General features: G+C 36.0%; 3 protein-coding genes across 8 annotated transcripts; 1 reads left to right on the forward strand and 2 right to left on the reverse strand.

Moving 5' to 3' along the window:
- Positions 1–2,337: 2,337 nt before the first annotated feature.
- Positions 2,338–8,260, forward strand: LOC124841997 (nuclear poly(A) polymerase 4). 6 transcript variants are annotated; one of them, XR_015784388.1, is made up of 14 exons: positions 2,338–2,648; positions 2,755–2,832; positions 3,098–3,205; positions 3,658–3,720; positions 3,807–3,968; positions 4,522–4,635; positions 4,735–4,797; positions 4,896–5,225; positions 5,300–5,464; positions 5,741–6,454; positions 6,541–6,747; positions 6,847–6,943; positions 7,513–7,557; positions 7,647–8,260. XR_015784388.1 is itself a non-coding variant. In XM_047318388.2 (13 exons), the coding sequence occupies exons 1-12, from the start codon at positions 2,511–2,513 to the stop codon at positions 7,555–7,557; spliced, it is 2,187 nt and encodes a 728-aa protein (XP_047174344.1). In that variant the 5' UTR covers positions 2,338–2,510; the 3' UTR covers positions 7,647–8,260. The 6 variants fall into 6 exon arrangements, 3 of the variants coding, with proteins under 3 accessions (XP_047174344.1, XP_047174353.1, XP_047174354.1); XR_015784389.1 differs by having other exon boundaries at positions 7,517–7,557; XR_015784387.1 differs by having other exon boundaries at positions 6,847–7,557.
- Positions 8,261–8,609: 349 nt separating this feature from the next.
- LOC124841996 (uncharacterized) lies at positions 8,610–12,205 on the reverse strand. The gene is made up of 2 exons (XM_047318387.2): positions 9,266–12,205; positions 8,610–9,177 (listed from the first exon to the last, which is right to left on the reverse strand). The coding sequence occupies exons 1-2, from the start codon at positions 11,892–11,894 to the stop codon at positions 8,750–8,752; spliced, it is 3,057 nt and encodes a 1,018-aa protein (XP_047174343.1). The 5' UTR covers positions 11,895–12,205; the 3' UTR covers positions 8,610–8,749.
- A 3,467-nt stretch (positions 12,206–15,672) lies between these two features.
- LOC124842005 (amino acid permease 8-like) lies at positions 15,673–20,494 on the reverse strand. The gene is made up of 7 exons (XM_047318409.2): positions 20,200–20,494; positions 17,775–18,008; positions 17,585–17,678; positions 17,270–17,487; positions 16,740–16,879; positions 16,389–16,616; positions 15,673–16,297 (listed from the first exon to the last, which is right to left on the reverse strand). The coding sequence occupies exons 1-7, from the start codon at positions 20,447–20,449 to the stop codon at positions 15,875–15,877; spliced, it is 1,587 nt and encodes a 528-aa protein (XP_047174365.2). The 5' UTR covers positions 20,450–20,494; the 3' UTR covers positions 15,673–15,874.
- Positions 20,495–22,853: the final 2,359 nt, after the last annotated feature.

The raw sequence follows: 22,853 nt of genomic DNA on the forward strand, positions 1-22,853 counted from the left end.
AATATTTTTTGGGTATTGAAGTAGCTAGATCAAAACATAGTATTTTTCTATGGCAAAGAAAATATACTATTGATTTACTATCAGAAACTGGGCTGCTTGGGAGTAAACTAGCTGATACACCAATTGAACAAAATCATAAACTCTTTCAATGCTCAAATTCAGCAAGCATAAATAGAGGAAGATACCAAAGGTTGGTAGGAAAATTAATTTATTTGTGCCATACACGTGCAAATATCACTTATGCAGTGAATGTTGTTAGTCAATTTATGCATGATCCACGAAAGCTTCATATGGATGTTGTTGAAAGGATTTTGAGATATTTGAAGTCTGCTCCTGAAAAAGGAATTTTGTTCTCAAATCATCAAAACTTAAAGGTAGAAGGGTACACTGATGCAGATTGGGCAGGTTCAAAAGATGATAGAAGATCTACCTCTAGATACTTTACTTTTGTAGGAAGGAATCTTATAACTTGGAGGAGTAAAAAACAACTTGTAGTAGCAAGATCTAGTGCTGAAGCAGAATTCAGAGGCATGACACTAGGTGTATGTGAACTTTTGTGGATTAAAAATGTGTTATTAGATTTGAGCTTTAAACAAAACGAAGCTATGAGTTTGTACTGTGACAATACTTTAGCTATAGCAATTGCTCACAATTCTGTGTAACATGATAGAACAAAGCATGTGGAGATTGATAGATATTTCATCAAAGAGAAGCTTGAAGCTGGAATAATTTCATTTCCTTTTGTAAGATCAGATTTGCAGTTGGCTGATGTTCTCACCAAAGGAGTGTCAAGAAGATTATCTAATGAGTCTCTATTCAAGTTGGAAATGTGTGATATCCATGCACCAACTTGAGTGGGAGTGTTAAGATATGCCAAATATTCTATTAAAGGATATTAGGCAATCAAATTTTGTGTTGGTTATAATTTAGATATTATTATAATTTGTGCACCTGTCATTCCTTTAATAGATGAAGAATTATAAGATCCTTGAATTTATATATATGATACTCTACTATTTGAAATAATACATCAAAATTATTCTTTAAACCTTTTATTAGTTAACACGTTAGATTAAGAAAAATAATTTGGAATTTGCAATGTGTGTGTATATAACAGGGTTAAATATGTTTTTCGTCCCTTAAGCGTCACACAATTTTGGTTTTAGTCCCTACTTGAAACTTTGATGGTTTTTAGTCCTCATAGTTTTGAAACTCTTACTATTAGTCCTTAAAATTGGACGGCGTTAACTTTTAGTAGATGTGACTAACGACCAGCCCACGTGTGATGCCACCTTCCCTGACTACTTTTAATTGACGTGACAGTAAAGGTGTGGTGGTCAGTCAGGCTGGTGGGTGGTCGACCACAATGTCTGGTGGTCGGTCGGCCTGATGGGTGGTCGGTCACTTGGTCTGGTGGTTGGTCGGCCTGGTGGGTTATATTACAATCAACATAACAATGCAATAGAAGCATACTATATAAAAGACTGAATGGTGTTGGGCAAAGACTGAACGGTTATGGTGATGGCTGATGTTCAATATATGAAAGACTGAACGGTGTTGGGCAAAGACCGAACGGTGTTGGGCAAAAACCAAACGGTTATGGTGACGGGTGGAATGCAATATATAAAAGACTGAACGATGTTGGGAAAAGACGAACTATTATGGGCAAAGACCACCATGCCGACCACCCACCAGGCTGACCGACCACCACACCTTTACTGACACGTCAATTAAAAGTAGTCAGGTGGCATGACATGTGGGCTGGCCGTTAGCCACGTCAAATAAAAGTTAACGTCATCCAATTTTAAGGACTAATAGTAAGAGTTTCAAAACTACAAGGACTAAAAACCATCAAAGTTTCAACCAAAATCGTGTGATACTTAAGGAACGAAAAACATATTTAACCCTATATAATATAATATATTTTACATGACTTAATTACATAAGTTATTTTATAATAAATTTATAAGTACTTGATTTTTTTTATCAACATACATGCATCTTTGTAATATATAGTATTTAGCTTCAAAAGTTCGATGAGTGCTGTAAAAAAATGTTTGAGGAGAAATATGCAAGAAAAGAAAGTATCTAGAAAGCAACACTATGGATAATAGATACAAAACTGAAAGTTCTAGTCCTGAAGAAGACAGAATTATTGTCTCTCTCTCCCAACAAAAATAAAAATCTCAAACTTTATTTGCCATTTGAGGCGAGAGATGAATTAAAAAAAAGTAAAAGAAAAAAAAGTACAGGTGGAACGTTCCGAGTGGATACAACGACGTTAACACAACACGAGTCCGGTCCGCGTAATAAAAATGATTTTTTAAAGTTCCATTTGCGATTGCGCATCAACACCAAACGCTCCCTTAACCCACCCAACCCAAACCCCAAATCCGAAACCGTCCTATTCCACGTTCGAATCAGGGGCATCTCTGAACTGGAAAAATCAGATGCCAGCGATTTGAGCGATACACTGTGAAGAAGCTGCGTAGTGCGTTTCGCTCTTCCAAATGGCGGTTTCCGATAGTCCAAGCGGTGCCTCCACGCCGCCACAACAGGAACAAGCCAACAAGTACGGTTTCACGAAGCCTCTATCTCTCGCGGGTCCCACCGACGCTGATCTCCACCGTAACAACGAATTGGAGAGGGTAATTAGTTTGTGATTCGTCTCATCTCGATTGTTTAGGGCCCGCGCCTTCGCATTCTCGCTTTCGTGTCAAACCTAAACCTCAAATTTGTTTTCTTTTGCTTCAGTTCTTGCTCGATTCGGGGCTTTACGAGAGCAATGATGAGTCCGCCGCGAGGAAGGAGGTTCTTCACCGCCTCGATCAGGTTAACTGTCTCTTCGATCTCGCTTTTGTTGTTATTTGAGCGCGTTGATTACTGCGTCGGTGTTCTGTTCATTAGCCTGTTCAGTTTTTGTGAACAGTATTGTGGAATTTGTTTCATGTTGAGGAACATGATTTGAATTGAAACCTTTATGCTTGTCTAGGGTTCACCAGGGCTTTCGGATGGTGCCCTTTCTTTTTGTGATTGTGGTTTTTCACTGTCCTTTGGATTGGATTTTTTGTAATGACCAAGTTAGCTTGCAATGTAGATTGTGAAGAGCTGGGTGAAGCAGTTGACGCGCCAACGTGGCTACACAGATCAGATGGTTGAGGATGCAAACGCAGTCATTTTCACTTTTGGTTCTTACCGACTAGGGGTGCGTATGACATTGTGTAAATATTCATGCTTGTTTGGATTGTGGGGGTTTACATTAAAGGCTTGCTTTGTAGTAGTTGATATCTGATAATTTATCTAGAGAATGCTTGTGTTGTTTAGATTCACCATAGAAATTAGCAAGTTATGAGTTGTCAGTAGAAGAAGGAAATTAAATCTTGAAGTAGAAAAGATTTGAAGGAGAATTAATTTTATGAGCAGGAATGCATTTATTGTTATTAGGATTTGCGAATAGCTAAAAGTCCGAGAATGCTTAGTCTGGTGGATCCTTTATACTTAACTTTTTATAGCTGCTTAAAGAAAGAGATCCCTGATGATGTTAAAGGTTTTCTGCTTAGATTATATTAATGTACACGTTTAATTCTCCTGGACTCGGGAATGCTGTAGTTCCAAGCCTTTTGTTTGTAACAATATTAATATTTCAATAATTTGCAGGTTCATGGACCTGGAGTTGACATTGACACTTTGTGCATTGGTCCTTCTTATGTGAACCGAGAGGTGACACACTTCTGCTGGTTATTTCTCCTCAATTTAGTAAAATCCCTGACATTGGTTATATTTTAGCCAATTTCTCTCTTTTGCAGGAAGATTTCTTCATCATTTTGCATAACATTCTAGCTGAAATGGAAGAAGTTTCTGAACTTCAACCAGTTCCTGATGCACATGTTCCTGTAATGAAATTCAAATTCCAGGGAATATCTATAGATTTGCTGTATGCAAGTATATCACTTTTGGTTGTGCCAGAAGTAAGTTTGGTTATTCATTCGTCAGGGTCTTTGTATCTTCTGAGTGCACACTTTCGTGGGGGACAATTTTATTAATACTGCATTCTCGTACACTGTCCTTCTCAAATCTTTTACAGTTTAAACCAATCACGTGTCGTATATAAGTACTGCTCTTTTGTGATTTTATCATGTTTGGTTTGGAGGTAGGATCTTTGTCTTTTTACCCACGTTCCATGGAGCACTATTGCAATTATTTAGGGGTAGATGTTTTTGTTTGATTTGAGAGGGAAGATATTAAATTAGTATGCTGATTATTGACCTTCATGTAACATGTTAGGTTGGCAAACTGTATTGTATTTATAACCTGTCACCATGTATCCATTTCCCGTTGCCTTTTTGCATTCTAATTTTGTGTGTTTGGTTGGGTGGAAAGCAAATAGGAAGGAAAGATAACACAGATAAACACAGAGAACATGTTTCTTTCCATTGTACTTTCTCAGTCTTCCACCTTAGAATCTAGTTTATTTAAACTTGCCTTTAATTTGATTCGGTTATCTAACATACTTATCTACAGGACCTGGATATCTCTCATGGTTCAGTGCTGTATGATGTTGATGAACCAACTGTTCGAAGTCTTAATGGCTGCCGTGTGGCAGATCAAATTCTTAAACTTGTTCCAAATATTGAGGTTAATACATATGTTCTTTTGTTTGATTAAATGAGATATTATATTTAATGGTTGTTCATCTTATTAATTTGGTAGTCCATTAACCCTTGATAATGATAGCACTTTCGAACTACACTGAGATGCTTGAAGTTTTGGGCTAAAAGACGTGGTGTTTATTCAAATGTAAGAGCCGCACCTACATTCTTTGGTTGTATTTTATTTCAACACCAATGGTATTTTCTTTTATAATGATTTGAAATACTGTTTTTTGGTGTGCTTAGGTTACTGGATTCCTTGGTGGTGTAAATTGGGCTATTTTAGTTGCTCGAATATGCCAGCTTTACCCTAATGCAATTCCTAGTATGTTGGTTTCCCGGTTCTTCAGGGTCTATACACAGTGGCGATGGCCAAACCCTGTAATGCTATGCTCTATTGAAGAGAATGAACTGGGATTCCCTATATGGGATCCTCGTAGAAATCCCCGAGATAGATTTCACACTATGCCAATAATTACTCCTGCATACCCTTGCATGAATTCAAGTTACAATGTCTCAGCAAGTACTCTTCGTGTCATGATGGAACAGTTCCGCTATGGCAATAAGATTTGTGATGTAAGATAAGTCTATTATTTCTTGGTGTATTTTATTTGTGACTGTCTTTATTTGATTGATACTTCTACTGTTAGGAAATTGACCTCAATAAAGCCCAGTGGAGCGCACTTTTTCAGCCTTATATCTTTTTTGAGGCATACAAAAACTATTTACAAGTGGACATAGTTGCATCGGACACTGATGATTTACTAGCATGGAAGGGCTGGGTAGAATCTCGATTGAGGCTGCTTACCCTTAAGGTACAGTCTTGTCATAGTTTAGTACAAGATATCCCTGTATTGGGTTTAATTGAATTCTGTTCTCCGTTGAAAAAATTTAATCTCTGAACATTTCATAAATTCTTCTCGGTAGTATAGGTTTGTCATGGTTTGGTACGTACAAGCTTTCTTGAACCTGGGATCATTCCAGTTCTATTTTTTTATTCATTGAAAATATTTAATTGTTGAACATATATGTATATTCTTTCCTTCCCATGTATTAAACATTGACAATATGGTTTTCAATTATTTGAGTAGATAGAGCGAGATACAAATGGGATGCTGCAGTGCCATCCTTATCCACATGAGTATATAGACACATCGAAGCCATGTGCTCATTCTGCATTTTTCATGGGCTTGCAAAGGAAAGAGGGAGTAAGAGGTCAAGAAGGACAGCAATTTGATATACGGGGAACGGTTGATGAATTTAGACAAGAAATAAATATGTATATCTACTGGAAGCCTGGAATGGAAATTTTTGTTTCTCATGTTCGTCGAAAGCAACTTCCTGCATTTGTTTTTCCTGATGGTTACAAACGCACTAGAATGCCAAGACACATAAGCCATCCGACCGAAAAAACAGGTGATGATGCCACGAAGTGCTACTCTGGATCTGGGCCATCTGAAAGATGCACCAAGAGGAAAAGTTACCCTGAAATGGTGGAAAAGAAGCCAGACAAACCAGATAAACGGGCATCTATTAGCCCACAGAGGTTAGAAAGTGTTTCTCCTGAAAGTTGTACTAGTAAATCAGGTGGTACCGCTCAAATGAGTATTGATAGTATGGAAGGGGTTTGGGTAGCTGGTTCAACAACCAAGTATGCTAACAGCAATTGTGAAATTAAGTCATCTGATGTGCTCCCAGGAAGTGGACTAAGCTCTGTCGTAGCTGACATGCAGATAAGTGAACCGGGCTTTGTTGACACCACACATGATATGTTGAAACCGAGGAGTGTAGAAGTTCCTAATGAGGTAAGCTGCTGAATCAGTGGTGGAACCTTTGGAAGTTGTTTGGTTCATGTGAACTTCCTTAATTAGACGTTGGTGATGCATTTCAGAATGGAGTTGTCGATGGGGACAAAGCTCAGGATCTGGCTTTAGATTGCTTGGAAAGTGAAGAAACCGAATCTACTAACAATTTTTCAAACTGTAAAGCGGGTGTCGTCGATATGGATCAGCAACTAGACAAAGCATGTAATTTCATCACAAGGGATGAATGCTCAGATTATGTACCAAATGCCAGCTCCCAGAACCTCAGTTGCGAGGTGAGTTATTTCGTTTGAGGACTTTTTGGATTAGGACTATTGTGGATGGCAGTGAAAAAACTGGAAGTCTGGGAGATAGTGAGTCAGGGATCTGTGCAGGGTGATGTTTGTGTGGCTGTTCCAGATCAGTTCTGAAGAGAGTGGGTGTTTTCTTGGAAATAGAGTATTTCAAAATATCAGGGCTCAAGAATATAAGGTTTTGAATTTTCTAACCTATTTGTTTTCTCGGTAATAGAGGCCTGTCTGATCTTACAATGATACTATTCAGTTCACCTCATCCTTTGCTTCGTTCTTTCATGGAAGTTACCAAAAATTTATATTTAATGAGTTTTCAGAATAAGGAGTCTAATCTTGTTTTGTTTTTTGGTCTGATTTGATTCTTTTTTGTTTGATTTTAGCTTTGTTTGCATATTTATAGGCAAATTTAGAGTATGGCCTGCCCTTTCTCTCTTCCCATCTTTTTGGGTCTTATTTCTATGAACAACTGTTTTAATGTTGTATATTTTTCTGTTTCTTTCAAGATAATTTGACTGTCAATTTCCATGGTAATTTAATTTCTTAGTTTTCTGACTGGTGAATGTGTGGTCGCAGGTCCTGCACCACTATACGTGCTATGTTTCCAGTAACTGTGCTTAAGAACCTAACTTGTTTTGTGTGTAGAGAGACTCAGAGACCAGACCTTCCTATTGTTTCATTTAAGATTTTTTGTTTAATACATTTTTCCCTAATTGTTATTATTCTTTCTATTTTCTATATTGTGTATAGCCAGATTTCAGACTCAGAAGTGTTGTAAAATTGAAGATGGGCTAGGTCAGAATCTCTGCGGAACTTTTGAAAAACATGTTTGTCAACTCTCTAAGATTGTTTTTATACTGTGCTCTTTGCTTTTGGTTTTGTAGGTGGACGAGTTTGGACTGAATCCCATGATGTTTGAGAGGGTTAATGGCTGAAATTCCTGTCACGCTGCTACCCTGTGCATTGTTGGTGGCTGTTGCTGTGCTGAGATCCTGTGAGCGGGACTAAGGCTGTAATAGAACAGTGAGAAAAGATACAACAAATGATGGCAGTGAAAGAGATTGGGGTTTGGGGTATATGGCATTGCGATGATCGTTTGTGTACATAGATGAACAGCATGACGGAGACGCTTAAATTGTGGTCTCGTCCTGTTGTGTGAAACATGCGCTCATCTCATCTTCAGAGCTCTGAATTGTCTCATAAACCTTAACATATCTACTTGGATTTTAAAGGAGTGGGAACTTTGTATTTTGCTTGTGACGTAGATGTGATCGATACGTTATGTAAATGTGAAAAATGGCTACTTCGGCTAGGTTATTTAGAAGAGAAAGTGGTAAAACAAAAATATATTGGCGGCAGAATGGGGGTAGTCTTCCTTGTTTATCCTTTCTTCGAAGTTTCGGTGGGAGGTTCCTTCTGTTTATTGGGTTTCGTTGGTCTTTCAATTTAGTGAAAACACTTTATCTTGTGAAAATGGTTTCTTTCATTAGTGCTCTTACATGGCTTTCTTTTATGTTTTTGCTACTTAATTTGCTTGACATTAATTTGTCTTCGAGTGAAAAGCCCAATGAAGCAGGATTATTCTGAATTTCACGCTGGTCACTAATGTATGTAAACCTGTTACGGGTAAACCTAGTTAACAAATTGTGGTGCTTACACGTTAATCATATCCAAAAAACTTCGCATTTTCATCGCAATGAAACACTGGGTCACTGGTATAAATATAAGACGTTTAAGACATTTTTCTTGGAATTCTTCTTTTGGTCGTTTGTGTATCTCGTCTACCTTTGCCTCACATTCATCGAATACGCTGTTGGTACGAAAAAAACTTACGTGGGAGTATACTATGCTTTTCAAAATAATACTCTTTTAATGAGAAAACGTTAGTAATTCACATTCGCGCATAATACTATCTTTACATGCCGTACCAACAGCTTGCTTAATTTTTTATTACAACATTCTCTTGCAACTAGAAATGTACCTTGTATCACCAAGATGAGTTATTGGTTGCAGCCTTACTCTCCTTGTAACTACAAACGTACCTTGTGTCACCAAGTAGAGGAGCGATATCAAATTCATTTCCCATTTTTCTACGTGTAGAACCTGAATGACAACACCGAAGTACTTGCAAAATCTCTTTCGTGGAAGGTCTAGTTGACGGCAAGGTGCTTGTGCAAAGGAGGCCCAATTTGAAGACATTAGCCATCTCTTGCGCATAACGTGGTTCTTTGATATTCTCATCGAATGCATCAGTAAGGCTCTTGGCTTCATTAAAATGCTCCCACGCCCATTCAACTAAGCTGCATGCACGCTCGCCGCTTATATTAGGCTTCCTTCCCGTAACAAGCTCCAAGAGCACAACACCAAAGCTATAAACATCCACTTTCTCGTTAATCTTAGTTGAATAAGCATATTCTGCAATGCAAGTGAAGCACATTATCAGACCAGCTTACTTCAGTATCAATATAAAAACTTCTGTAGATGGCAATTTAGCATCATTTACCTGGTGGAATGTAGCCAAAAGAGCCTGCTAGTGCAGACATGGTGTTTAGTTCACCGGGCTTTGCCAACATCTTGGCGAGCCCAAAATCTGCTATTTTAGCTCTGAACTCTGAGTCCAACAGTATATTGCTAGATTTGACATCTCGGTGGATGACGGGGGGTGAGCATTCATGGTGCATGTAACACAGGCCTTGTGCAGCCCCAATGGCAATATTCAACCTCGTTGGCCAACTCAACCCAGGAGGCGATGTTTTTTCCTCTGCATGAAGCCATTTATCCAGGCTCTGATTTTCCATGTATTCATAAACAAGAAGTTTGGAGTTCTCACTTGCATAGCAGCACAAAAGCTTTACTATATTCGAGTGCCGAATGTTGCCCAGGATCTCAACCTCAGCCTGGAACTCTTTCTCCAACTTGTCATCCACATCCTCGCGATTCCAGATCCGCTTCACCGCAACATACTCACCTGGACGATTTGAAGCAATCCGGTAAACTTTCCCAAACCCTCCACTCCCTATGAGGTTATTGTCTGTCAAACTCGAGAGGAAGTTTATTTCCGTGAGATCAAGCTTCTGGAATGAAGTGAGCCTCCACGTTGCAACCTTATTTTTATGCCCGCAGTGCTTTTTGCCCCATTGCGTTTTCAACATATAGAAGAGCAAGGAAGCTATTGCCGATAGCACAACCGCAGTGGCAGCCAGAATCAGGGCCAGTGATTTCGAAGACGAATTGCTCGACTGTGGTGCCGCTGACGCGGTTTTGGTCAAGCAGTTGTCAAGGTGGACGTTTGGATTGTAAGCACATAGATGAGGATTGTTCAAGAAACTATTTTCAAATGCGAGGTTATTGAACTCATCAGGGATTTTCCCAGATAGCCGGTTGGAGGACAAGTTGAGGAAAACAAACCGCAACCTATCAAACTGAGGAGGTATTTCACCTGATATGTCGTTTTGAGACAAGTCCAGGTAAGCCAGGCGGGGAAGAGCAGTAATAGCCGTGGTAATCTGGCCAGAAAGTTTGTTTCGTGATAGTGTCAAAATGTTCAGTGATTGCCACGAAATAATCTCAGATGGAAGTGCACCCGAAAGTTGGTTACCATCCAGCATGAGAGCAGTAAGCCGTGAAAGTTGAGTCAATTCCCTTGGAATTTCACCCAAAAGCATGTTGTTTCTGGCATCAAGAAACATCAGATTTTTGGCCGAAGTAATCCCAACAGATATCCCACCCGAGAAGTTGTTGTTGGCGATCTCAATCCTCGTCATATTCCAAAACACTTGACTCGGAAGAGGCCCAGAAAAAGAGTTGTTGCTCAAAATCAAGGACGAAAGGTTATTCATAGTCCACAAACCCAAAGGAACCTCACCCGAAAACTTGTTATTATAAAGCTGAACCGTGGCTAGAGAAGGACAATTCCCAATCCACTCAGGCAAAACCCCACTAAAATTGTTGGAAAATGCAACCACACCAATAAGGGCACCACCTGCACATAAATGTTCCGGCAACCCACCACTGAGCTGGTTCTCAGAAACCTCAAACACTGTAAGCTTGGAATGCAAGCCTAGTTCTGGAGGCAGTGTTCCACTCAAGTTATTGCTAAAAACCCTGAAATAGATGAGATTAGGAATTTGGCTTAAACTTACGGGAATCTCACCGACTAAGTGATTTTCGTACAAGTGCAAGGTACTCAAGTTCTTTAATTTTCCAAACTCTGGCGGTATGGAACCCGTCAAATTATTCTTCGCGAAATCAAGGTCGATTAATTCCAAACACTGCATCGTATCACTAGGAATCGCACCCGACAATCTGTTACTGAACAGGTACAAGAACCTCAACTTACTCAGCGAGAACAAATTCCTCGGAATGCTCCCTGATATCTTGTTCTTCCCCAAATCCAACCGTTCGAGGTTCGTGAAAATATTCCCGAAATATTCTGGAATCTCTCCGATCAAGTTACACTGCGGCATATACATAGACCTCAAATTTCTTAATTTCCTAAACTCCAACGGGAACTCCCACGGCGCGAGTTTAAGATTATAACCCAAACCCAAAAATTCGAGGTTCAACAAGTTTCCGATTTCCCTGGGGACGGTTCCCTCGAAGTTGTTTGCGGAAAGATACAGCGTTTGCAGTTCCAGCAGGTTCCCGATCGCGGCCGGGATCTCTCCGGAGAAGGAGTTGGCGGTGAGGTCGAGGAAAGTGAGGGTTTTGAGGCGGTCCACGTCGGCGGGGATCGCTCCTGCGAGGTAGTTCTGCGACAGGTTGAGGTACCGGAGGTTGGAGCATTCGTACAAGGTTGTCGGAAACTCGCCGGCAATAAAGTTGTTGAAGAGGTTAAGCTCGAGTAGGTGTGTGAGGTTGCAGATTGTGGAAGGGAGGCTCTTGGTGGTGGTGATGCCCTTGCTGGAGAGGACTAGCTTCGTGACGGCGCCGCCGCTGTTGCATCCAATCTCCGTCCAATCGCACGGCGCAGACGGCGACGGTTTCCATGATCGGAGCGACGGTGGGTCTCCCAGTTCACGTTTGAGAGTGAGTAGGATTGTTTGTTCAGTTTCTGAAATTACCCGAGAGGGTACAGCGACGCTGAATAACAGGAAGAAATGAAATGAAATAAAGAGGGGCACTTTGGACATTTCGCAGTTTCAGTTAGGGATTTTGCCGGGAAAACGTGACCATCAAAATTTCGAACATGAGGAGCTTGAGGTTTTGTTCTGTCTCTCTTTACTCTGTTATGTGTTTGATGTATTGTGATGTGTATGAATGAGTTTATTATATATTGAAAATAATCACGGGAAAAATAATATAAGCACTAGCAATGAACTTTAATTACACGGGCGATGCTGAAAATGATGGAAGCAAGAGGAAAGTGATGTTTAGCTAGGTTAGAGTTTCGTTCAAACACGACTGATTAAGATATTGTGTGGCATTTCTTGGATTTTTTTCAGTGGATATCTTTGGTTAGTTAAAACTACACAATTGAAAGGACATGTCATCATTGTTTTTCTTTTCTCTTTTTTTTTCTTCTTGTTTTGGTTCCATTTTCTACCATCAATATTTATTCTCTGGCAAATGGATTTGGTTTAAATTGTTTCATTGGTTTCTTGAGCCTCTAAAGGGGAATTGGGCCACAAACGCATGATGGATGATGGAAAAGAGAAAGCTAGTCAACAGTGCTGAAGTGAATATCTTTATGTTACTAGACTGAAGCACGCTACCTTCATACTTTCTACCTCCAACAACCATTTTTCTTTCCAATAATATGTATTCGATATGGGACAAAGGACACCTAATATCATATAGACCAAAAATTCAAATTCGTTTTTTTTTAATTTTAAAAATAAATAAATATAATCTTTTTAATATAATAATATTCATAATTTTTTACGTATTAAATGATGTTTCAATTTAACACAAACTAACTCAAAAAGTATTTTACAACATACTTTGACATGTCACAAAAATACAATGTAATTAAATTAAGAGAATCACATTTATTTATTTTTAAAAGTTAAAGGTTAAACTGTATCAAAATTTGAAACTTGATGAATATCAATTTTAAGTTAAAGTTTAAGAGACAAAAATATATTTAATTGTATAATTAAAAATGAGTCTAAGTTTTAGATTAATTAAAAATAAGAAAACTGAACATCTTTATAAATTAGAAATTAAGTCACAGATTTTTTTTTATTCTCAATCTGCTAGACGTTAAAAATTAGTAAGTTGTTTTGATTATATAATATCTAATTTTTATTAACAACCTCAAATATTCTTTTAATACCTTTTTGGAACTAATTTCAACAAAACATGCATTACCCTTTTACTCATATTGTATGGAGTGTAGAAACAATTGGTACAAGAAGACCCATATACAAAGGAATCTAAGTTAAAGACTTGCATACATAAGGAAATTTAGATAACCTTTGTGAGATCAACAAACCCAAAAGCCTCAATTCCTAACTATATTCTCTTCGAAAGCACACCCAAATGCTTCAATTTTACCAAAAAGATTCACAATGCCACTTGCTTTTTTGTGCAACACCACTGCACTTTTAGAAAACAATTCTCCACAGCTGCAACATACATTTGTCAGCTATAGGGCCAGAACTGAATTAATTCCTTTCCAATTAGTATGATTACTTCCAAAATAAGATTGCACAATATTTATGGGAAATAACTCATGACTAGTATTTAACCTCCTTTCTATCCTAACACGCCACTGAGATTCCTGTATTTTGTATTTCACCCTTCAAAAGCATTTTACACACAGCAGAATTTGACCAAAATGTAGATAACGCAACATACACTACACCATTTGAGCTCTTTCAAGTACTTTCATCAGAGTCTTGTAATGTAGTACACAGATTGTAGAATCATTAAACAGAATACCCAACAGAACCTCCCTGCCAACTGGAATTGTAATATGTTTTTGCTAACACAGTCAGTGCCAATGAAACATACACTAAAGGTAGGAACAACTTTCACATTCAAAGAGCATTTTACTTTTATTTTGCCACACGTTATCTGTTTTGTCATCTTTCATTTTGTTTGGCACATCTGCTAGTACTGGCACAACTTTAATTCAATAATTTAACTTACGAGCTGTTTAATTTTGCCCAAACGTAGCCTGTTAGCATTATTGGTTCATGATCTTCTTACGTGAAGAATTCATATTTTCAGTTTGGAATATGGAGGAAAAAAAGAGAAGGAAATTAAGACCACATCATGTGCCTGTGATTCTGATTCCCCCGACTTGAATTTGATTAGCTACAAATGGAACCACTCAGAAGAATTTCCGCAAATAGAAGACTGCATATTAGCTTGTTTATCATGAAAAATTTGGGATCAAACTCAAATTTTTAGTTCAAAATCTTAATAGAATAATTTTATAATATTTTTTTATTTATTTAAAATTTAATTTTTTTTATGTAACATAAATTCACACTTAGATTCTTAATAATAATATTGTCATTTAACTTAGCCTTTTAAGATTGGAACTTATATTTCTTGAGTTTACATTTGAACATTACAGCTTGTGATATTTACTGTGGCCTAAAGAAAACAGAAAAGAAGTTGGAAGTACTATTAAAAGTTTATTCATAGAAGGAGGGTTTGCATTTTATATTTACTTCTCTTAGTAATAATAACTAGTAAGACTCTTCTAAGAATTTGATCTGATCTTACCATACCATGAATTACAAGTTGATATTTTGAGAAATTGGTTTGGTATTACCAACCATGAACCAAACCCCACTTCATTATTTGTCTTAGTTCTTAGAAGATGCTAAATTGCTTTATTTGTTTAGTTGCAACTTGTAACAGACTAGAATAAGAAGTGTTTGACATTGGAGAAGGAAAAAAAACGCAGGAATTGGCACAAGTTGTAGATATGTTTTCTTCAAGAGCAATGGACATAAGCACACGCAAGTTGTTTTAATGTTTAATGGAGAATAACTTATTTCCAAAAGTAGCTAAAGCAAAAGAAAGCCCCAGTGAACTTATATTGCACTTGTTCAGTCACTTCTCTTACTCCTCTTCCAGCATATATACGTTCATGAAAATGTACCTAAAATTTGACCTTATGTGTTTGGTTTTTCTTCGTATCAAACGTGATTTTGTTAACAAATGTTTATTTGTTGAATAAAATTGATTATGTTTTGTTCTGAGATAGGTTTTCTCTGTCTATTAGGAGCACTCAGAGTTCTTTGAATGTCAGCGTGCTCATGTACCTTATATGTGTAAGTTACTTCAGATTAATGATATGACAGGCTTACGAATTCAAACTTGGAATTGATACTTTCACATTAAAAAATGCCAGTGAGATAAATAATATATATATAATAATCGTAAATTTATTATTATTTTTAGAATATAAGTGTAAAAAAAATAAAACACTTCATAAGATGTTTCACCAACTATTCTATAATTACATTAATGGTAGTGGTGTAGCGAAAAACTATATTGACAAATATTGTATTGTTCTATGAAAAGCTTAATATTTTATAACTAACACAAAAAAGTTAACACTTCTCACAATCAAAATATTATTAAAATACACTGATAGTATAAAGTATTTTATATTATCATATAAGTATTGTATACAATAAGTTTGCTAATTTTAAAATTAGATTGTGTAATTAAAAGGAAAATGTGATCAGTTTTTTTCATAAATGGTTGTGCATTTCATACTTGTAACCAGCCATTTAGAAATAAATAGGAAAATTGTATGGATCATTATGAGATTATTTAACCACATTTTTACATTTATACTAAAATGATTTCTGACATTAATGTTTCACGACTAATCAGACTCGGATAATTGTGAAGTTCATGACAATCAGCCTTCACACTTATCATCTCAATATAAAGAATTGACAAATGCAGATAAAATATGAATCAGAAGAGATAATTAAATGAATATAAAACGAAGATAATTTAATGTAACCAGAAGAGTTTTTTTACTAGCTGGAATAATGCTGTTCACAAATGGTAAATTGAAATAATGCAGCTAATATATATAATTCCACTTTATTCAGATAAATTATCTTTTTCTACCTATCTGTAGCTATCTTGACACATCTCAAATGAAAGTCATTTGAACGTGCAAGCAAAGGCCCTATTGTTTATACATAAAAAGTTTGTATTTTGTTATGTTCTTGCAAATTCCACGAATGGATCCAACTGCAGCAACACCTGTAACGAGGAAGCACATGAAGCTCAATAATTGAAGCATATACCACTTCAATGATTGTGTTTTGATCTGTTTCTGAGCAATGTGCATTTGTATAGGGAAGAAAACAATGAGAGGCCAGAACCCAATTGCTCCAAGCAAGCCAAGAAACTCATTGAAAAATGGCATGGCCATGGCAAGAACTGTGGCTATTATCACATATGCTGTCCTCCAAACAAGCCTAAAAAAGTTGACTTCACATGACAAGAACCCCATTTTGATTGGGTAGCCCTTGTTTATGAAATCTGAATGAGGCCACGCCATGTTAGCTCCCATCTCAACTACACGAAATATTGGTTGAGCCATTACCTGTGCCACACAATGTTATTATATCCACACTGCAGAAAAGAGAGAGAGGTTGAAAACTTGATAAATAAATAAATAAACAAAAGGGTCGAACCTGATATGCTCCCACCATGTGGATTACAATGAAAACATTGCCAAGGGCGACCAACCAGTATGGCTCATAAAATCCAAAGCCAGTGAGGATGTTCCCAGGTGTGTTATTTCCGAAAGCAGCATACCCCAGTCCACCGCATAACATGAAAAGTATTGTCATTAATATGATTCCTAACACATTGGCTCTTTTCATCTGTACGCTTTCTGGTGGATTTGACTTCAATGTGTCCTAAATAATATGCATGCATGTAAATCCATATACTACCAAATTTAATGAAATCACTTCTTTCTATATAGTATTTTCTTAGTATAATTAGCTTACTTTAATAACGTGTTCTTGCTCATCACTTACCATTATATCATAAATAACTGTAGCAAAAGAGGAAGCAAGTGCAATGTTTCCCAAAGCACCGAAAACCTTCCAAACTTTTTCTCCTGCAGATTGGTCAGGTCCTATTTCTTTTCCAAATAAACTTGTTGGACGTCCTTTACCTGTTCACAACCCCAAATGTTTCCATCGTAAGTTGTTAGGACACTGCTGTATTGAAAATCTATGACTATTCCGTACTAGGACTAATTTTTAGAAGAATTCTCTGCTGCCCATTCACATAACCATTGTAATCATAGGATGATGTGCTTCCTGGTAGTTCTTTTGGGTCGTGCAATTGGTTGGATCGCTATCATAAGCAGTTAAACTTACTCAATTGAAAGAATGTTTGTGGCATCATACAGAGAATCGTTGTATACATCACTCTTGTTTACAGGGGAAATCTCCAGGAAAGAAATTGGTGCAAACGTCTAATAAGCTAGTGGCATTCTTTGGAAATATATATAGTATAAAAACTAAAACCTCGGAATTAATATAGGTGAGTGCTATAATACCTTGGATCACCGTTGCCAGAGAAAGCCCGCTTCCAATGAAAGCATAACCAAAAGAGGTAGCGGCAGCAACGGTTGAAATCCACGTTAACTTATGGAAATTTGGGGTTTGAGACAATAAAACTTGCACGAGCCCAAAACCAATCATATAGGGATTATTTGAAAACTTGCAATAAGCATCGTGGCCTTCTCTGTGAAAGCAAATGGCTTTTTTTATTGCCCTGCATGCCACAACCATGGCATTATCATTATGTGCACTCACCAACACAGATAGAATTAAGTAGTTGAAGAATGTGATAAAACAAAACAAAAACGTACACCATGCTTATAGAACTAGTTATACAGTAACCCACTGTAACCCCAGCGAGCTTCGCATACAGAACCGATCCACAAAACAGGTGCATTGTTCCGCCTAATTCATCAAATGGCAACATGAAACTCATCAGACATGTAATGGGCAAGTAAAGAATTTATGCAATGGAGTTGCTAAGGAAGTAGATTATGATACCTAGGTATGAATTGACGGCTTGCATGTAAGTGTAGTTTCTCTTGCCACTGATTGGGTCAGGAAATCTGTAGCAATCAGCTATGCAATGGTAAGTGTACATGGAAATGCTTGCAAATATGATCATAACACCTAACCCAGCAAGCCATCCAAGTTGGGCCATGGCCCATGCCAGAGCCAGCACTCCTGCTCCGACCACCACCGTCACTATGTGCGTCGTAGCAGTGAACACGTTCCCTGCAACCAACCATGTCAGCCCACATAAACTTTTTTTCAGCTTATTCTGGTGCAGGTGAAACAATGAAACGATATCATTTATATTACTTGAAGAATGTATTTTCTTTTAAAAAATCAGTACTTTAAGGGACATTCTCGAAGGTTGAACATTGGAAGAAACAATCAATAGATAAAATCACTTTCGACAAATTGTTGACTAGTTTATGCTCGAACTTTTTTGATTTGGATGAAAATAACACTTTTGACGAACTTTCCAACTTTTGGTCAAATCGAATGCGTGACTTCATTTTTCTTTCAGTTCACGTGTCTAAAAAAATAAACACTTAATTCCACTTCAAAAATATTAAATGATCGTTTAACATTATAAATGTCAAACACTCCACCCGTTTCAATATATAAACATAACTTAATCCACTTAATGTTTGTCTGACTAAAATGTTTCACTGGACAATCCAAAACACGAGAATTTGTTAAAAACGTTCAAACAAGTTGGTGAGCAAAACGAATGATAAACAAAGAATACCTGAAACACAACTTCATACATACATGACTTAGAAGAATGTTCATTAAAAAAGTTGACCTAAACTTCTGTCTTTCAAAAAAAATTATTTGTTTTTGAATTTATGTATTTAAACAATTTTCTTTTACGAAAACAGACAAATAGTAAAGATCTACGCAACTTTAAATAAAGAAGTAAACTTCAGTCTTAAAAAAAGTAATTTAAATTAATTAAGTTATTAAAATAGTGAAAATAGACTTCTATAGTTAAAGTCCTATGTTTTCCTTACATCACCAATTTTTTTTAAAAATTAATTAATATAAATTATATTTACTTAATATAAATTAATGAAAATATAATTTTAATAAAAAATTGTTTAAAATTAATTAATTGACAAAATTAAAAAACAAAATTAATTTAATTACAAACATCATTACGTAAATTTACTTTTGGGATGAAAAAACATTTCTGGGATGAATATTCTAACAAGAGACACCCGTTTCAAAAGGGGAAGGGAGGCGTGAAACTTTTGCAGGATAAGCAAGAGATACAGTAAAAATATCCCGTGAACATGGGACTTGTCCATTTCCCTGTGGAAATGGAGTGAATGACTTGGGCAACACAGAATAATACGCGTCTTGATTGTATAGGGTACGTTAAAAATGGCCACAAGATTTTCTGGCATTTGATGAAAGTGTGTCGGCATCTTTATCTTCCCACTCTTTGATGTCTGAACTATAAAGGATGAAACTTTGCACGTGGTTGGTAAGAAACTTCATCAGTTGCCTCTTTGGACCAGCTAGCTAAATAAAATAACACTCTATTCCTTCAACCAGTTTCTTAGAAGTGAAATTCCATTCAACTCATATTACACAGTTAGTAGTATGTTTCATTTGTCTTTTCTAGGTGAATTCATTTCTCGTGAACTTGAGCAGTGCTCTAAAGGGCATATCTGCCTATACTTGCGTTACATCACATATGCAGGTAATATAGCAGAAGATGAAATGTTCTGAGAAGGATAGATACATGAAAATAGGGAAATGAGAAATATGTGGAAGGAATACCGAGTCCTGGAGAAAACTTAGTAAAAAAATTTGATAGATTCGAATAATCAGGGAGTTAGCAGAGAGATAGGAGAGGCTAACTGAAAAGAAAATGAAGAACAAATAAATGAAAAAAAAAAGTGTGGATTAAGAATTGATTAGATCCGAGAATTCCATCACTCTCATTTTTTCTCACTGTCTAACTTAACAGTCTGTACATGTTCACTGTCAGAATCAATACTACAAAAGTGGCATTCTCTTACATGACAGGATTAGCTTCAATTTTAAGAATCTTACCCACTCATGCATGAACACGTTTTAAAGGAATATCTCAAATAGCGTGTACTGATCCAAGTATATACATAAATGAAAATATGCTGACACGCAAATCAGCCTTCACAAACGTCCATGAAAAGTAGTTTTCTATATTTATGACAGAAAAAAGTTGTCATTAATGTTAAAAACGCGGTATCAATCGATCCAAACGTGAAACGCACGGTTTTTTAATTGACGTTTTTGTCGTATTATAGGAACATCGGTTTCAGATGGCATCCATCGACAACAGGAAGATGCGTTGAGTGCAACAGATTGAATGAACAAAATGATGAAGAAAGAAAGAGAGAAGCAAAAGCAAAGCACATGTACTAACCGGTTCTTTTGGCTCTTCCATCGTCATCGAATCTCGAGGAGTCTCTCTCGTGAGTGTTTTTGTCTGCTTCAACGTCCATGGTTGTGAGTGAAGAAAGTGAAAAAAAAGTTTGAGAAGTTAGAGCATGAAAATGTAGAAGAGAAGAGAGAAGAGTGATGATTGAGATGAAGTTGAGAAGAGGCAATGAGTTTATATAAGCGGTGTGATAGCAGAAACAAGTGTTGTAGCCAAATGGCTTTGCATGCGACATTGTCTTAATTCCAACCCCTAATTACTGCACTCTTCTTCCTATTTTTATGCTCTCTTTCTATTTTTAATTCAGTCTTTTTTTTTTAATACTATAACTAAGCTTTACAATGATTTTCTTTTTTAAAAAAACATGACTGTAATGAAACATGTATTCCCTGATCACATGCCGTGTTTTAATTCATCACGTTTATCACACCTCACATAGTATTTTTTTTTACTTTTTACTATTTCAGTTAACTTCAAATCTATTAATGGTGTTTATAATTAGAGCTTAAAAAACAAATATAAAAATAATCAACATCCTTCAATCTTATTAGATCCGATTCTTATGATATGCAAAGATATCTCGATACAATCCTAGATCCAACAAATACGAGTAACAAACAACACATACTTCCTTTGAATCTTACATTAACTAAAAATGAATCTTACCTTAAATCTTCCCTTAACTAAAAATGATAGAGTTATCCGAAAGAATCTATAAACTTATTATTTTATCATTTTGGATAGATACTCACCCAACTATACCTCCACGAATTTAAGTCATTAGATTAGATTTCAAATAAAAGAAAAATTTTTAACATAATTAAAATTGTAACTATTTGATCATATGTGATTCACGAAATTTTCCATTACCGAAAATTGGTTCACTACATTAACCGAAAAATATTATTTTGTAGAAGAACAAGAACAATATGCGCGTGCCGAATAGACCTTAGTTGTCACAATTGAACTTATGATATATAATTAATATCCATCTTTTAATGAAGGATTTTGTGATCTGCTTTTTTTTCTGAAAGAAATTATATATATATAATTTAAGCAAAGTTATATAAAAGATTCTCATCACTTTAAATATTGAAACATATAATTTATTTTTTTGTTGTAACTAAGATAATTATTTCCATCATAAGTTAAAAAAGCTCTATAGAAAATATCATTTATAAAAAAAGTGATTGTTTGACACAAAATATTAGAGTTAGACTCTTTTTTTATTAATTATACTTGAGATTGAAGTTGTAAAATAATTTTCGAGAACTTGAAACATCCTTTCACTCTCATTCTATATATATATATATATAAGAAAGTTTTGATACAAAATATATGATAAATAAAGTAATCCTAAACACAATATAATGATGATAAATAAGGTAATCCTAAATACAATATAATGATGATAAATAGGGTAATCCTAGACACAATATCATGATGATAAATAGGATAACCCTATACACAATATAATGATGATAAATATTCTAACACTCCTCCTAGAACTAGAGCATACAAATCGTATGTACTAAGCTTGGAACAAATAAACTCAATATGAGGACCCCTTAATGAGTTGGTCAACATATCTGCGAGTGATAGTTTGATTCAACAAACTCAGTACATATTTCTTTAGTCAACAATTTTTCACGAACAAAATGATAATCAATTTCTATATGTTTAGCCCTATCGTGAAACACTGAATTTGATGCAATGTAGAGAACAACTTGATTATCGTAATACATCTTTATAGTATGAACACTAGTGCAAAAACAGCGTATAACATCACGCGTTCAACGTCGAACCACTCAATAGCCAACGTTAAAAATGATCAGTGACATTTTTGTAATTAAATGCAATTATTAAATGTCGTTTAGAATTGTAATTCGACGTAAAAGGATATAAAACGTCGACTGTCCCAACGTTAGACGTCAAAATTAGTGAATTCAATAAAAATTTGAGCGGGAGATTGAAAATTCATTCACTTTATCTCAGTGCGCGAGACCCTTTTCTCTGCTCAAACTTTTCTCGAACGAAGTTTGACGACCATCCCATGTAATATTTATTTCATTTGATACAAATGCATGTTAATTTATTACTTTATGTATGATTTTTGTTTGTTTTGACCGATTATTTTCGTGTTGTTGTCCTTCAAAGACGCATCCTGCTTTCTCTCTCACGTGTGGCAACACTTTATTCCGATGAACCAAGGCTAGTTTTCGTTTTCGTTTTCGTTTTGAAGAACTTATTTGTTGAACTTGTTTCTTGTTATTTTTTGTTGAACTTGTTTGTTGTTATTATTTGGGTGAACTTATTTGTTGTTGTTTGATTGGACTTGTTTGTTGTTTGATTGGCCTTGTTTGTTGTTTGTCATTTGTTGATACTATATTACACGTTCATAGTTCATGCTTTACAAAATACCAAAAAGTGAAATTTGTTGTTTTTCTGCTTTTCAGATCTTGTAGAGTTGTAAAAAAGAATCGCAATTAATTTAAAAAAATAAAAAAATTGATTAACTTCGTTTATTGATAAAATTCAACGTTAAATTTAATGTCAAATTTAAAAATTCGCCATCAATTTAACGTCTCCCGATATGACGTCGTTTTCGAATTCGACGTGAACGACCCAAAATATTCGAC

This window comes from Vigna umbellata, chromosome 2 (genome assembly GCF_029865625.1).
Source record: "Vigna umbellata cultivar VRB3 chromosome 2, Vumbellata_1.0, whole genome shotgun sequence".
NCBI classification, from domain to species: Eukaryota; Viridiplantae; Streptophyta; class Magnoliopsida; order Fabales; family Fabaceae; genus Vigna; species Vigna umbellata.

Excerpts from the sequence above, each read along its gene's own strand:
- LOC124842005 (XM_047318409.2), bottom strand. The coding sequence starts at position 20,449 with ATGTCGCATGCAAAGCCATTTGGCTACAACACTTGTTTCTGCTATCAC. Across the intron at positions 17,679-17,774 it reads AGCCGTCAATTCATACCTAG|GCGGAACAATGCACCTGTTT; the intron begins GTATCATAATCT and ends TTGATGAATTAG. Across the intron at positions 17,488-17,584 it reads ACTAGTTCTATAAGCATGGT|GGCAATAAAAAAAGCCATTT; the intron begins GTACGTTTTTGT and ends TGTGGCATGCAG.
- LOC124841997 (XM_047318388.2), top strand. The coding sequence starts at position 2,511 with ATGGCGGTTTCCGATAGTCCAAGCGGTGCCTCCACGCCGCCACAACAG. Across the intron at positions 3,206-3,657 it reads TTGGTTCTTACCGACTAGGG|GTTCATGGACCTGGAGTTGA; the intron begins GTGCGTATGACA and ends AATAATTTGCAG. Across the intron at positions 3,969-4,521 it reads CACTTTTGGTTGTGCCAGAA|GACCTGGATATCTCTCATGG; the intron begins GTAAGTTTGGTT and ends ACTTATCTACAG.
- LOC124841996 (XM_047318387.2), bottom strand. The coding sequence starts at position 11,894 with ATGTCCAAAGTGCCCCTCTTTATTTCATTTCATTTCTTCCTGTTATTC. Across the intron at positions 9,178-9,265 it reads TTTTGGCTACATTCCACCAG|AATATGCTTATTCAACTAAG; the intron begins GTAAATGATGCT and ends CTTGCATTGCAG.